Source organism: Magallana gigas, chromosome 8 (genome assembly GCF_963853765.1).
Source record: "Magallana gigas chromosome 8, xbMagGiga1.1, whole genome shotgun sequence".
NCBI classification, from domain to species: Eukaryota; Metazoa; Mollusca; class Bivalvia; order Ostreida; family Ostreidae; genus Magallana; species Magallana gigas.
The window spans coordinates 2,298,447-2,315,538 of record NC_088860.1 but is presented as its reverse complement, the minus strand read 5'-3'; the positions used below and the strand labels follow the sequence as shown (position 1 = coordinate 2,315,538).

At 32.9% G+C, this 17,092-nt stretch overlaps 1 protein-coding gene across 4 annotated transcripts; it reads right to left on the bottom strand.

Moving 5' to 3' along the window:
• Window positions 1-3,743: 3,743 nt before the first annotated feature.
• On the bottom strand, window positions 3,744-14,675 carry LOC105344281 (AP-1 complex subunit sigma-2). Of its 4 annotated transcripts, none has more exons than XM_020073702.3 (6): window positions 14,560-14,675; window positions 13,967-14,145; window positions 13,729-13,837; window positions 13,504-13,641; window positions 10,203-10,262; window positions 3,744-4,141 (listed from the first exon to the last, which is right to left on the bottom strand). In XM_020073702.3, the coding sequence occupies exons 1-5, from the start codon at window positions 14,560-14,562 to the stop codon at window positions 10,218-10,220; spliced, it is 474 nt and encodes a 157-aa protein (XP_019929261.2). In that variant the 5' UTR covers window positions 14,563-14,675; the 3' UTR covers window positions 3,744-4,141; window positions 10,203-10,217. The 4 variants fall into 4 exon arrangements, with proteins under 4 accessions (XP_019929261.2, XP_011450321.1, XP_011450323.2 ...); XM_011452021.4 differs by lacking the exon at window positions 3,744-4,141 and adding an exon at window positions 5,280-6,879; XM_011452019.4 differs by lacking the exon at window positions 10,203-10,262.
• Between the last annotated feature and the right edge of the window lie 2,417 nt (window positions 14,676-17,092).

The following is a 17,092-nucleotide window of genomic DNA, read 5'->3' as shown; positions in this document are numbered from 1 at the left end:
TTTAAAGAATATTTGGCCAGAAAAGCCTAAACTTGTGTAGAGGCATCCTCGGATAGTGTAAATTCAAGTTTGCAAAATCACAGTCCCTAGTGATAGGGCTGGGCCGTGATGGCGGTTTGAATTTTTACATAGGAATATATAGAGAAAAATCTTTAAAAATATTCTCGGAAAGTTTTCGGTCCAAAACTCAGTACTTAGTGTGAAAGCACAGGTTATGCAGATTTAAGTTTGATGAAACCATGATTCCCAAGAGAAAAGGGGGGGCCACGAAATGGAGGGGGGGGGGGGGGTAAATTGGAATAGAGAAAAATCTTCTTACAGGTACAACAACAAAAGGGGCTTGGTATTTACCCCAAAAAAGAGGTGGATAAAAATTGGCAGATTTTCTATTTTTTTTAGCAAGATCTACTGTACTTAGTTTTCTAGATATTTTGATACTGTAATGCTAATTTGATCAGAATTAAGGAAATTGTTGCTCAGGTGAGCGATGTGGCCCCTGGGCCTCTTGTTTGACATGGACACAAAGAATATCAGTTATCATGTATTAAAATTCAGGTCCTTCTGAACTTCTTTATAAGAAATTGTCATATTCTTGTTATATACTTTGTCATAATGTCAGGATTACCTTGTATTTATTTATTGTGAGCTGCAGGTGCCCTACAAATGGACAATGTAGACCAGATGGAAATTTAAATCTAGCTGCACATACTGTGCTACTGTTGTAAGGATGGATTTTTGTCTTTTATAACATTGTACTATTTAAACATATTGTTGTATTGTACATTGTTCAAATGATAAAGGATTTTTTTAAAAAATTTTACTTTGTGTTAGTGCATATGGACGGTTTTTTGCCTGATGTTAAAATTAGTTAATGTGACTTTTGTCATATTTTACACTGGACTGATGATGAAGAATATGGAATCGATTTGATTGTACTTTGTGCTTCAGCATTAGTGATATTTTTTCTCCTTGTTTTAAGAATAAGTCACTAGTATGACTTTTGTCACTGTATAAATGTATTTAACTTTGTGCTGTTGATGGAGCAATTTTTTTTATTTTAATTTACGCTACTGCATTTATTGGGACATTTTTTTATATGTTCTTTTTTTTTAAAGATTGAAGACACTAAATTTTTTATTATTCCATTATTTAATATTGTAGGGTAAGTTGGTATATTTGGGTTGGAGTTTGTGATTGATAGTGATGCTCAGGTGAGCAATACAGTATTGGGACCTCATTTCATTATCATTATGATGTCATACAAGTATGTACAATGTACTACTTAAAGGACAGTTTTGTCATACTGACACTTATATTTGGCACAGACATGTATAATTGTGAAGTTTATTCAAATAATAGGAAAGAGTCACAAATGTTTAACCAAGTTTTAAGACCTCCTCAGACCTTGTATGTTGACTGACTGAATCTTTTTTTTTGATTTTTGATTTTTACATCTCTTCTGAACTATTTTAATTCTTTTCCATAAGTTAGCAGTTATGCTAGAAAATAGTTTTGGAACCCTTTTTATCAATATATAACTAGTCTTCTGAATTGTATTCCCAGAGAACACTCATATAGTTTATCTGCACAGCAAAGTACAGTCATGCCTTATTAATCTTGAACTCAAAGGGGCCAAGAAGTGTGTGTGTCCAGCTTGCTTCCTTATAACCATTGTATTTTAATTTAAGGCATCAATAAATGTTCAAGATAGTTCTGGTATATTCCACAATGCTGATCTGACAATTGTGATTTATGTTAGAAAGTAAGTTTGGCATTTTTTTGTTCATATTTAATTGTTAAGTATGGTATTTTAACTGTTTAAGCACTGCCAGATCTTAGTGAGAAGCACAAATAAGTGTTCCCTATCCATAATTCTTAAGTGCAGACATTATTTTCTTAACTGCAGAACTATAGTTCTTTAGAAATTAGTAGTTACAAGTATCCTTCATTTATCAAACATGGTGTATTTGACGCGTCACAGTTCTCTAGGTACAAATGTACCCATTTTCCAGGCTGCTGGTTTTGTCGCTGAGTGTACTATGTATAACCATCTTGTTGTCCAGCAGTTACTGTAATGCTGTTTCCTACAATATTATTTCTACTCTTCATCTGTGTCGTTCTTTATAAACTTTTTTATTACCTAGTGCCATTTCTTACATGAGACTAGGGTTCATGCGTAGATGGGGGAAGCTAACCCCCCCCCCCCCTTCAAAATTCAAATTTTTTTGAATTACTTACTAATAAAATTACCAAAAATATGCCTCAGACCCCCCTGGAAAACTCAAATAAACGTCAGACTTCACCCCCTGGACAAATTTTCTGGATCTGCAGAGCTTAGGTTTTATGATTTTCAAAAGGAAATTTAAATTGGGATTGAAATCCACACAATTTCGATAAATCACTGTGTAGCAATGCCAAAAATCACCCTGTTATAAAGGAACAAGAGTCTATCATCCCAGTGAAAACAGGTTCATTAATTGTACCTCAATAAAATATTTTTGAGATTATTTTTTCAAAACGCCCTTGTATTTTTGTATGCATAATAATAAAAGTTAAAATGTATATTCCTCTGTTGTTTATCTTTTTACTGCAACAACTGTTGGCTGGCCAGTTAAAGGCCGGACATTTTTACCAGTTGGTAAATCTCAGTGAGGGCGGGGCTTAATTTTTACAGGCTTGAATGCCTCTAGGGCTTGAAGTCTACACGCGGTCGTGAACGCTGCTAATTCCTATACACAGGAAATGATTCTATACACAGACAATACTTGAGCTGCTAAAATTTACCTGTGTGGTTCATACATTGCATGTTGGAAAATAAAGAATAATATCTAGAAATTAATAATTATTTTGATACCAGAAGAGGACAGCTGGTTCAAATCTGCAGGATTGACTGATGTCGTACACCCAAGGCATGTTCAGCAAGGCGAGTGCTTGTGAGCAGGTACAGGGAATTTTGGCGAGTGTTTGTGAGCACCTGCTCTAATGGAACATGCCTCTGTCGATCTTTCCAATCATCAAGATACCTGACCAAAATAAGGAATTGTAGCATTGTAAACAGTAAGTTTACTATTCAGCTGGTGAGGAACTTATGCTTGGAACCAGCTGTACTTGAGAGAGAGAGAGAGAGTTCTAATGTGGTTGCTTATCTGGAAATGTTTGTTAAACAACTGTCTACACCTCTCATGATTTTATGCAAATATTTTAAAACTTCTCATTTAATTAGGAATCTACAGTAGTGTACCCCAAACAGACTTTTATCCAATCTACCTACATTCAGTGACTGGATTACAAGATATTGAATATACTGTAGTAGTTGGGGCTATATGGACTGTGGATATCAGCCTGAGTTGCTCAGTGGTAGAGCTCCTGACTAGAGTTGCAGTGGTCCCAGGTTTGATTCCCAGTCCAGTCATATGTTTTAAATGTATGTACATTTATATGCTCATTTCTCCTTTCCTACAACAGATGGTGCCGTGGCCTTCCTTGTTCAGGCAATATAAATATAATGTAATATAATGCAAGTCCTGACAAGGTGAACTTGTGTCTTCAGGGTCGAAGACTTTTTAAAGAGAGAGTAATGTGGTAGTTCGGGCTATACGGACCGTAGATATCGGCCTTGATAGCTTGGTGTAGAGCTCCTGACTAGAGTTGCATGGTCACGGGTTCAATTCCCAGTCCAGTCCAATGCACATCTGTGTGTGTTTGTTTTGATAAAAGATATAGAAATTTATAACCATGCAATCTTTTCTGAACAAAGTAATATTTATTGAATAACAAAATGGCAGATATAAAAGAATTAATGCATTCATTAACAACGAAATACAAAAATTGGTCAGTCTTTTAAATATAAGTGAGATTGAGACTTGTTAAACAATTCATAAATATTACCCATGACTCATCTTACAATGTTAATCAGCAGAATTAATGACAAATGTGTACAAAGTTAGAGTCTTAACAAATTGTAATGTATGTAAAAATTTATGTATAATTATTAATTGATATGATCCAATCACAGTCATTCTTTCATCTTGAGGAAGGCCTCTGCCTTCCCTGTTAACCATGCCTGCTACTGGACAGAGTGTGCTCATGGACCTGACACAAATCCCATCTCCTCCAACAGGCTCTTTGGTTCCTCAGATTCCTGAAACATAAACGAAGTTCATTGTAAAACAAGATATGCATCCACATTAAAATTAATTGATGCAACACAGATGTTTTTTAATTTCCTTGGATCAATAATTGGGCTTATTAGAATGATTTCATTACTTAGTCCTGTTTTTGCAATTCCATTCTGAATTTATATTAGATGCAAACACATCACATATTTCTTATGTAATATAATAAAGAAACATAAATGCAACTAAACATAGTAAAATACTGCTATAGTTTCACAAAACCAGCTTGTCCTTCATAGTTTTATTAATGATTACTAGTAATTTACTCATGAATAATGCATTACTAAAAATCTAAAATTGACATACTTCCCCCTTGCATATAGAGATGTCCCGATCAGAACATGTTTTGGCGTCTGAAGTCATTCAATCTCAGATGGCATATATAGTATACATCTTGATTTTAGTTGTGGAGTATTTTTTACTTTAAGGGGAAATTACACATACTAGAACTACTTCACCTTGGTTCAAAGACAGTACCGGTAGTTTTAAAAACAAACTTAAACTGATTTTAAATTACCAGGTATATAATATTTCACAGGATGGGCAGATCATCATTACTGCACTAGAGTAAAGTTGAAACATGTACTGTGGTTTCATCAATATTCGTTGAATACCAATTTTCGTGGATTTCGTTGTTTAGTTGACCCACGAAATTGAATGTTCGTTGAAGTGCAATTTTAATTAGCATTTTGTATTGATAGGGTCATTGGCCACGAATTTACTTATCCTTGAAACTGTGATTTTCCCTTCATCCACGAAAATTGATGCCCTTGAATATTAATGAAACCACAGTAACTCAATTCCTCATACATTTTTCACAAGGTGTAGAGGATAACATTAGACAGATTGAATCAAAGTAATCAACTTTTTGTTGAATTGTTATTGATATCTTTGGTATGATTGCATAAATGAGTGCGAGTTAAGATGAACTTACATCTTTGGTATAGATGAATGGATTGGTAAATGGAAGATTTATTTTAATAATGATTTAAGAACAGTGTGTGCAAAATATTCTGGAAAATAACTTATGGATACCCAATATTTGGTCAGTTTGCTGTTGAATCCTCAATAAAATTAGACAACTTCATAAAATTCAAAACACCATTTGACAACAAATTTCATCCTTTAATGGATATTTTCACAATACTTTTTTGTTCTTAATAGCATGTAAAGTAGCAGAATACATATTGGATTCAAATGACATGGATTTCAGTAAAATGAATACAGAGTATTAATACCTTTATATAGGCTTCATTCCAATTTATTTCTCTACTTCATGCAGATTGGAGTACACATGCAAACATACAGTCCAGCTGTATAAGGAGGCTATAGTAACTTGTTTATTTTTGACCTTGAATCATTTATAGAACTTGGCAGAGGCACCTGGCGTTTTATATTTTTGCCATAAATACTATAGAAGCACATACATGTATATTCATTGGGTTAAAATTTCATTGATTTTTAAACCAAATAAAATTTTGTTGGGATTTCATGTCATATCATAATCTCTAAAATATTATTATATCACATATCAACTCCGTATTTATGAGTATTTGGGTTCGAAATTTGTCATGGATTTAAATTCATTGAACGAAAATAACGAAATTAAATCCTCAACGAATATTTCTGCTTCTACAGTATATAACATAGACAGCATACATTTTTCATAATGATAAATTTTCTTTATTAATTTCAGGTGCCTGTGTCTCTTGATTGTTATAAGCTGCCCAGAACCAATGCATGTTTACAGAATATAATTATTTGCTGTTCAATTGAAAAAAGCCTCAATCAAACAACTGTTGTCAGGAGACAATTTGTGACTGGTGCTCCGTGAAGTACTAAAGTTGGTTTACAGTACTTATGTTTATAACTTTACAGCCTCCATGCACAGACAGACCAACGAGTATTTACATTGGTACTCCAAGTGAGAACTCTAACATATGTGATATATATCTATGTACCATGTATCTAACATTTGTTTGATAAGACATGACCTCAAAATATATGATATACATACATTGTCAATATGTATCAATTCATTCAATTGTCTACACAAGTGAAAACTTGAAATGTGAAAAAAAAACCTTCTAGTCTTAAATTATCTAACTCATCATATACTTCTAGGGCATTGACATCAAATGATACTAAAGAAACACAACATAAATTCCACAAGGAAAAAAAATTCCCAACTCTGACAATAATGATTTAACAAATAAAAATTGACTCCCAAAAAGATCATTGTCATGGTATAGAAATATCCTTGAACAAGAGTCAGCACTAAATGAGAATACCTTGAAAATAAAGACAACACACAAATCTCCTGGCACAATAATGAGACCTCCCAAGCACTATGCATTTTATTTACAGTCAAATACCTGGTTAAATGCTTAATAGCAAAAGGCATTACAATTGTTTTGCTTCACAGAATTATTTTTTTACATGGCACTAGTAAGCATTCTCCTTATTGATATTTTTGATAACAATTTATTACTAATTAAAACACAGCTACACAAATTCACAGGTCAGGGAGTGGGTCAAGGATGAATATGTAGTACAAGGTCAAACCAAAGCAGGCAATGTTAGTACAGTGTCCAAAACCGTTAATTTTTTCTCCTCGCTCCTCCTGACTACCATGTGCCATGCGCATGCAGCCGCCAAATCAACCGAGACCATGGTCCTCAAAGAATCCCTGAGGAGTCTCTTCCTGAGGACAAAAGGAGGACATATCATATATAACATGTTGATACATTAATACATGTACTTGTACTGCAATGAGAGCAAATGAGAGGGTGTGTGAAATAATGGTCAGTTATATTTAAAGGACAAAAGGAGGACAACATATGGAACATGTTGATATGTTATACAGCATTGAGGGCATAAAAGGAGGACATCATATACTAATATAATATTATGTTGATATACCAATACAGCATTGAGGGCAATAAAGGAGGACATCATATATTATAACATGTTGATATACCAATACAGCATTGAGGGCAATAAAAGAGGACATCATATTTTATAATATGTTGATATATTAATACCGCATTGAGGGCAATAAAGGAGGATATCAAATACTGTATTATGTTGATATATTAAAGAAGCATTGAGGGCATAAGATGAGGACATAATATTACATGTGGATCTATTTATACAGCATTGAGGGTATAAAAGGAGGCCATTGTATATTATAACATGTTGATGTATTAATACATGCACATATACACCACTGAGGGCAATAAAGGAGGACATCATATATTATACATGTAACATGTTGCACTGAGGGCAAAAGAGTTGATGTGTGATGTATGTTGTATTCAATATGATAAAAGGGAGGTCAAGTTTGTAACGAAGTAACCATCTGCATGTTGTTTTAAAGAAAACCTATACTGGTACATATGTAGTATAATCAAAATTTTAATCAAGTTTGTAACGAAGTAACCATCTGCATGTTGTTTTATAGAAAACCTAGATACATATGTAGTATAATGAAAGTAAACATTTAAGCATTATATAAACAATTATCAAATTCATCAAACTATAACTGCTTAATATTATTACATGTATCATAGAATGAGTCATTGATATCATTTCAATACATCTATTCTATGGGGTAACCATTGTCAGAAATCCAAGGTCAATCTTACATAGAAAACAATTTAATTTACACTTTATAGACTGCTTGCTGACTGTTGGTCAACTCACTGAATATTTCTTGTGCTCATGAATTATTCACAGTCTGATCTGATTGGCTCCTTCACATATTCCTGAAGGAAATTTTACTAACCATGTTAATGTTCATGCATATGTCTCTAGACAACAGCGTTTAAAAGGCATGATCTTAATTGATACACCAACTAGAAACTAGAGAGTCAATTGTGGATTGAGAATGATAATGGCATTAATGGACAACGATAAATGTTCGTAAAGTCAACCCCCAGTCAGGAAGCAAATGTGAGATTGACCATAGGTTTCTGATAATTTGGGGTACGTAACATACTTTTGTTACACTGAGTGAAACCATGCAGTCCCATTATTTTTAATAATATCTATTATAGGTATGGAAAAATGTAGCAATGTGGCTGTTGAAGCATTATTAAAGCCACTGTATATATAGGATAAACGGGCATCATGTGTAATAATGTAATCAACTTCATTACAGCACTGAGTAGTTGATTACTGAAAGAATTGAAAAGGACTTTTTATGACTAAAAAAACTTTAATTTAATAGTTAACAATGTATATTACAAATGCATATTTTAATGAAATGTTTAATTGTCAAACCAGCAATGGGTGCACTTCTATTCTTAAGTTTGAAACATAATTGTAGAACTTGAGACGGAATATTAAACTGACCATATGTGATACATGAACAAGCAATTGGTAGGCAATATATAACACATTATCTGTGCATGACATATATGACGGTTTTTCTCCTTTGAATGTGTTCCATGTTAGTTTTACATAATGCACACGTGCAAAAAATTAGTATCAGGCATTAGAATTTTTTGTTATCATCGATCATCATAACAAACAGCTAGGAAGAGGAATAAGTAAAGTTTTGTTTTGTCAACAATTTGTTTAAATAAGTTTGACCTCAAATCTGATGAGTATTCAAAACATCCAAAACATTCAAACTGTATAATAAATTAATGCCATCCCCCATTTCCAACTCACGTTTATTTCCATGAATTATTTATTATTTCTTGTAATCTAACATTTAAAATACTTGATTGTCAATTTGACTCCCTTACTGCTTTAATCATACATGTATTAACATCCTATAAAATTATTATACATAATTAAGCCCTACTGCTATTTGGTCGGTGCCTTTGGAGGAAGACTTCAAAATGTATTTGATTTTGTTTTATAAGTACAGCTAAATAAAGTACATTTTAGTCCATATAAAATAATTTTTAAGATTCTCATCCCCCACATGCCTCTGAAAGTGGCCCACCCATATGTATTTTATTTTATTTTTTTAAAAATTGCATGGAAAAATTTTTTTCAGTGAAAAAAAATTGGGCTCTATATACCAAAAATTCCAAACCTTTAATGGCTGCTTGACATGTTGATTATAGTGGTTTGATCCCAATCATGTTCGTTATCATAAGAATGCAAATGTCTTCATGCATTAACAGGTGAAATAAAACAAAATTAAAAGATTACAAATTGGTTTGTGTACTCATGTAAGCATTTACTATTTAAAAAAAATTGAGCAGTTGTTTCAAGCACATAAACTGCGAAATGGATATTTAAAAAATTAAAAATAAAATCTACCAACCCGTCTCATATTTTTGCAAATCAGGATGAGAATCTATAAATATTTATTTTATGTGGCCTTACACTATTCAAAATATATTTCTTTATTCTATTAAAAAATATTTATTTTTGATGACTTTGATTATCAAAAAAGAGAGAAGGAAAAACCAAAGCAAACAACAACAAAAAACAAACAGAAACATACAGACTCAATACATCTAACAAAACATCTAACAAACATCTAACAAAACATAAAGAGAAGTAGCATACACTTGTATAGGTACTCATTCCTGTAAGATATTCATGTAGATACTTGTACTATGAAACTACTAATATATACCTCATCTCTACATAATTGTCTGTTATAAAACACTCTTTTAGAAATAAAGTGAATGAATGCTTCACATATGAGTAAATGAATAAACAAATTGCCAAGCATTATACAGAGATATTTGAGCAGTACCTTAAGCACGGACATGCACCAGAGAATGGTTAGTGAGAAAAGATGGAGACAATACTCAAACAACACAGATCAAATCACGGCCCCTGTAAAATTCTTCAAGAAATCTGGCATACTTTAGGGAGCACCTGTTACTAGGGTCACTGGCCTACTTAAGGCCGTTTATATAATAATTATACAACAGTACACCACCTGGCAATGGCATACACCTAGAGTGACACACAGTACTGGCACTAGACAGGGCAAAAGGACGCCACTATCATGCAAAAGACTGCAGGAAAAAGAGACGAAGAGTAAAATTCTACCGTTACGTCCCGCCGTTAGTAAAGACCTTGCTCTTTGAGGGCCGTTTCAAAAGCCTCATCCTTCAGAAATAATAAAACAAAGGTCAATCATTGGCATGTTGAGCTTCTAAGGTGTATGAACTCTTCACTAACAAAGACTCTATCATCTTCATTAGTTTAAGAAACTTCTATCATTAATGACATCTAAACTGTACAAGGTGTTTTGTCTGTTGAAAAATTGTCCATCATTCTACAGTCTAATCAAATCTTATAACCAATGTTTAGTAAATGCATTTGAGAAACCACATGATTTTACAAACACATTGCATAGCATCATTTGACAAGTCATTCTGGAACTTGACAATTTTGTAAAAGAATTTCTTTCTTTTACACCCAAAACTGACAAAAACAGCTAGGTACCTAAAACTGAACTTGTTAAAGACGTCCTGTTATAAATTATAAAATAATCAAAATACCTGATTTCAACTTATACTGGAAACTTATTAACGGTATATATAAACAGGGACCCAAAGGTGAGCATCCTTCAATTAAGGCTATACTTATTACATCCCAGTCATACAGTGAGGTGTATACTTCCAGTTACTAGTATTACAATATTTATGGCATTAACCATACAATATGGTGTAAGTTTTACAATAGTAGAGGTTTTAACCATACAATATGGCATAGGTTTCCAAGTTACAATTGTTTTACATATTTATGATGTAACAATAGACAGGTCACATGACAATAAATCAATCTCTACCCATTTTCAGCTGAGGAGAAATATTTTTTGAAGGTCTAAAAATGTATTTTGTCATGTGCTCTGTCAAAATGATTGTTATAAACTGCATTGATTCCTGGCTATCAGTTTCATGTATGTAAAGATAAAATGATATCATGGCCACTTACCCTCCTCAATAAATTCATCAACCTTAGAAAAATGGGTTCAATACTTAAAATCAATGCAGAGTGTAATGTTAACAATGAAATGGTACTGTTCTACTCTTATGACAATTAGTCTAAGGATCTTTTGATTTATTATAGGTTTAAATTTCTTTTTCCTGCAGTCTCATGAAGAAAATCCCAATTTCTATAAAATTAAAATCACATTCTGTTTCAATAATCATAATTTAAATTTAATCCAAACTTCCATCATATAATGTTAATGTATCAATAACAGAAGTTCCTCGACAACGTAAAAGCTGCTTGTTTTAGGTTTTTGTCAATTAAGTACCATATTTAATAATTTTTCAATGAAACCAATCCCCTGAGAAAGTTAGAAATTTTACCAAATATCACACAGACCTTACAGGTTTTTTTTCCAAAACATTTGCTGTATTTCAAAAATGTAAAGAAATAAAACTAGGATTTGAAGATTTACCCACATTCTGTTACCATTCTCAATGTTCCGTGAATTCCTCTGAGTAAGTTTTGTTTATGTAAACCTATTTTGTGCATCATTTTATTCACCAAAATTTTGCTTAAACGTTTGGTAAAAACTACTAACATCTAAAATATAGCTCCTGTTATATAGTTCCTTAGAATATACCGGCACTAAAACAACTGAACGAAGTAATTTAACAATAAATACAATATTTGAAAATGATCTACGAACAACTATCAGTACACGTAAAGCATTGCTGGTGTTATTGAACGGGGGTGAGTGTCTAGCATCTACCAAAACCAGGGATATATGGGCAATTACTGTAAACATATTACATTTAGCTCTGTATTCTATTTAGCGGTTTTAGCATAAAGCCAGTTCAGCTAAATCAAGTCGGTACATTGCTAAATGTCATGCATATATGTAAATTTATAGGTAAATCAAGAATGCGCTAAATAAAATCTACACTAAACTGCTTAAAAAATCAAATTCCGCAAAATACCATACAAGCTAAATATAATCCGTTTACAGTATTTCACATACATATCTCAGCATTTATAGCTCAAATGGACACCAGTAAATTATTTTCCAAATAAACCTTTGAAATGAAAACAAAGATCGATATCATTTTTGAACCAAGGTTTCAACTGAACCATCATTTTAGGATTTTACCTTCTGTAATAATTGTTTTTCTACACAATTAAGAAGAATCTGTTAGTTACTAGATTCATTATGATGAACCTTTCTGAGTATCATACAAACTAAGTCTATGTGCAAGGTATACAAGTATAAGAAATGACTAATCTGTCATGCATTTGTTGAGTCGTAGGATAAATATCATGCAAAAATAATACATTGTATAAGTCAAATACCAGGATAATCTAAATCATACATTGGGCTAAACAAAAACTTGGGTTATAATACCACCACACAAAAACAGAACAATCTTATTTCTTAGAAAGGAGGTAATACTTGTATACTTAAATATTTAATTTCATCTGTCTCATATTGACATAATCAAAAGCTTGGAGGGGTAAAAAAGAGACTGTAAAGGTTACTTTACAGTTCACTGTATATATACTGCTGTTCTACCTGAACTAGTATTTATAAGTTGGATGCCTACCACCTGCTTGAACACAATCGGTTTGATCAGTGTTAATTAACAAAGAAATCTGCCTTGCCAGTCATCTTAATATTGACAATTATTGTCCATGAATTAGCAAAAAAAAAAACCTACTAATTTTAGCAAAATCAAGAATAACACAGTCATAGATAAAACAGGAAACTGTCAAGGACACAGTGACCCAGTAAACAGCCACAAACTCCAGCGTTCTTCTCGTGAGGCAGTGCAGGATTCATGTCTTTACAACGGTGTAACACAACCAAAATGCTTAATAGAATTAAATACATTAAGTTTTGATTTAGGAAAAGCTAACACAGGCTTTCGTAATGCTATCTAATCAGACTATGATATGCAATAACTTTTTCCAGTAAAATGTTTTGGTTAATCTACTTGTTGAATCTCCATTTGTAGTTGTTTGACGGTCATTTTATAATGAATGTGTAGGTGATGGATACTGAAGGTTACTGAAGGTTATAGTTTTGTATTTCATAGACTGAATACAACCTCACAAAGTATTGAAAGATTGCACTACATGTATTAGGTTAAGGTACGATGTGTTACAATGTGTAACAATATTCTGTCATTCTTTATAAGATCTACTAGCCTACCGTAATTTATATTGTGCAATGAGTATACAATATTCCATTAATTAAAGCTCTATAATACTAGTCATTAGCTGTACATAGCAAGAATGCAGACCCCTCCCTCTTACTAAAGATTCCAGGGACTGAGTTATGAGTAAGATGAGGAGATACACTGATTTTTAATTGTGAGCGAGTTCTGACTTTGAGCCTCACTCTCACATGACCCACCTCCTGTAGAAGATCCTGGGCAGCGATTGCTTTGAGGACGTTCTTTTTACTGGTCTCTTGAACTTCTCCCCCCAGCAGAAGCTCATCCAGCATAAAATAGGCTTTCTCAAAGTTGAAGATAATGTCTAGTTCGCATACCTACAATGTTTCATCAAAACAAAGTGAACATGTCATTTGAAAAGCCAAACATATTGCTGAATTCAGTAATAAATCACTCATACTCACACTTCCAAAATACTTATCCAGAAGTTCTACATATCTGTGAATGACTTCTAGTGTAAGAAGTTCATTGTCTTCAGCCTCTATTGCACAGCAAAAATATAGACTAGCATATCTGTGAAAACACAATGACAAATATATTTAGGCTTTAAACACATAATATCTACAGTACTATTGTCGAATATGATCAAAGATAATGTACAATTTAACTTTATTTTTCATTTCACAGACACAAATGGAATACCTTTTATACACAACTTTCAGATCTTTCCACTCCAAGAAACTACACATTTTAGGCTTGCGAGATAGCACCAAAGCAACCAATTCCCTAGTGATTTTCTTCTTCAGTTTATCTGGGTGTGCGATGTACCATTTTTGTAGCCGCAGTTTTCCCTGACGACTAAACAGTAACATAAACTGCATCTGAAAATAATACAATGAAACATTACATAATGTGCCGCAAGGACCATCCTCTGTAACAATGAATTGTCTGTATACTCTTTAACTTGAAATGTGTTATCAGATATCATACCATAGGATACAGCAAATGAATGTGTCAACATGAGAAAAACTTGTAGTTTTCCATTTTAACGAGTGGAGTAATTTCATAATTTAACAGTTCAAATAGTAAACGATACAGATGTCAAAGTAAAGTTAAAATTATGTCAAAACCTAGCCGCTACACAATTTTCATATTTTATTATTTACACCGATTTCATGAATTCACAACACAGTTAACACGATGGGCATCTGTCAGAGCGCACAAACCTTAATCAAAAACCAAACATGTAGAATGTTTTGCAATCTAATCTAACAAACAATAAGTATTGCACGTACCATTTTGAAGAAATTTTAATAGGCGTGATATTTTCCACAAATTCACCCCACTACGTCATAACTTCCGGTGTTAATTATGAACAAGTCGTACTGTGTATATTCGTATTCGAATTCTGATTCGACCAGAATGATTTCAGACTTGATTTCATTTTAGCTTTGGTCAATGGAAGCAATGTTTGACCTATTGTAATAACGGTATTCATGGTAAACTTTAAATAAACAGTAAGTGCAACCTCTTAGTCTATTCCCAATCCCTCCCACAAAAAGACTCTAACCAAAACGGGTTAAAAAGTAACTCGCTATATCTTGATTAATTTACTTAAAATTTACAATCAGTAGTATACAATAGTGGCAAAGAACATTTTAAAAGGATTATAATCAAAATAAAGCTTACTGGAAGGAGAAATTCGAGGTCATCGAAAAAGAGACCCATGGGTCATATCGCTTACCTGTACGATGTCAGTTATTTTATCCTTTTAGATGAAACTTTTTTTTATACAAGCTCTTCTAAAATAATCTAAAAACTCACAAATATTCTCATGTTTCAAAATTTGACATATATATAATCAATGTATGAAAGAAGCTTACTTTTTGGACATCACAATCTGATATCAAAGAATTTAGCTTCGTATAGTTCTTTGGAAGAATATTTTTAGACAAGAGAACATAAAAGACTAGTATGATATAAACAATTAAACTGATTGCATGGAATACGTAGTTAACAAGAGAAATTAGTCTAAAACAAGTCGGGGAATCAGTTATTAGACAAGGTACAACAACGTCGTACATGTATATGGAATTAAGGGCCATTTTAAAGAGCTGTGGGAAAGTAAAATGCCACTCAATCCTTCGGACTTCACGATTAATCGATTATTTTCTATCAAGCAAGATTGAGATCTAAAAACTTTAGCCATAAACCAGCTGAGGTCAGATAGCATACCATCAGAGGCACTCAAAACAGCTTTAAACATCTCTAAAGATACACTACATCTACTCTTTCAGAAGATATGGCAAGCAAAAAATTAAAAGAGCACCTTGTTTAACTTCCAGACGGGGATATTAATCAGCAATTTTGCAAAAAAAAAAAACCTGAATAGGAAAAACACAAAGTTTTCAACCGAGTATGCTAAATAGAACCACTCCCTATACAAATTTATAAACATTGTATAGAAAGCCAGAAGACTTTTTCAGTGAAGGCAGAGAGGTGATGTAGAGACTTTCCCGGCGCTTTGGAGTCTCCGTAACTTTTTTAACATTGTGCGCATTTGTAATGAACAGGTGGCACGCATGGTTATAAATGGAGATCAACTGAATCATTCGAGGTGAAAATGGAGTTGATCAACCAGCATTTCTGATTTCACTCTTCCTGTTCTTTCTCGAGATTATTGCTGTGAATCTGACACACAGTGTGTCTGTCTGTACCAGCTTTTAACTGCTGATGTTTCCCCGTTTATATTATTACATATATACACACTTGAAATACATGTAAATGCATGGGTTTCCATGCATCTTAATTTATTTTACCCTAGTAGCTTCAGGGCTGATACTGATCCTGATCCTGCAGGGCTGCGTATCACACATCGTATACGTAGATTTGCAAATGATTTTGTTTGAGAAAAAAGTGTGAAAGCAGGCCTGGTTTCGTCGTTTTTTGTAACCTTGTCCGTGTAACTTCAATCTGCATGTAACTGCATGTACTTCGATACGAATAATCTGATTTCGAATTTCTGTTAAATAATAACAGTTAAAGTGTCTTTGTCAGTTTTAAGTTTTAAAGCTGTTTTTGGTATGTTATTAAATGTACTCTGTAATAGAAATAATACACCCCATCTCCATATTACACTACCATGTATACAAAATTTTGTTAAAATTAACTGTATATGTACTAATATGTATGCTAATATATGTCCAAAGATAGCACAAAAGTGAAACTTGGCAAAAGTGTCCTGTAACAACATAATACCACCTTTTTTGAGAATGACTCGTATCATCACTAAACTAACATCAGCCCCCAGGCCTTCAGTAATATGATATAAAAAACCGTCAACTATTAATATGCTAGTCTTCAGGTCAAGGCTCAAGGTCAAGGTTAAAGGAACATTTTTTACTTGAAAAGTTTTGACGCACAATTTCTTGGCAAACATTGTACGAAACAACAAAATGAAAGATAATTATTATATTTGAATATAATGTACTTTTATTCACATTAATGTTTCTAGGTGTGTAAGACAACTTTAATTCTACTGATTGATTAAAAGATCTCTAAGATCTATGCACGTTAAATCGAAGCTCTTTAAGAATGGCACAAAATGATGTCGCAATAACATTTTCTGATCTCTACGCCGGGGGCACAACCATCTATGAACAATCATTAAAAAAACCCAGGCTCCACCGCCACAATTTTTTGTTGTTGATTATACACCCTTTTATTCATCGTCAGGTAATGTCGTTGGTTGTTATACATAGTATATATCAATTTGTCCATTTAAAAGGTGAACTGAACAATATCAAAATTATATTACTTTACAGAAAT

Excerpts from the sequence above, each read along its gene's own strand:
- LOC105344281 (XM_011452019.4), bottom strand. Across the intron at positions 13,838-13,966 it reads CTGAAAGTTGTGTATAAAAG|ATATGCTAGTCTATATTTTT; the intron begins GTATTCCATTTG and ends GTGTTTTCACAG. Across the intron at positions 13,642-13,728 it reads TGGATAAGTATTTTGGAAGT|GTATGCGAACTAGACATTAT; the intron begins GTGAGTATGAGT and ends GAAACATTGTAG.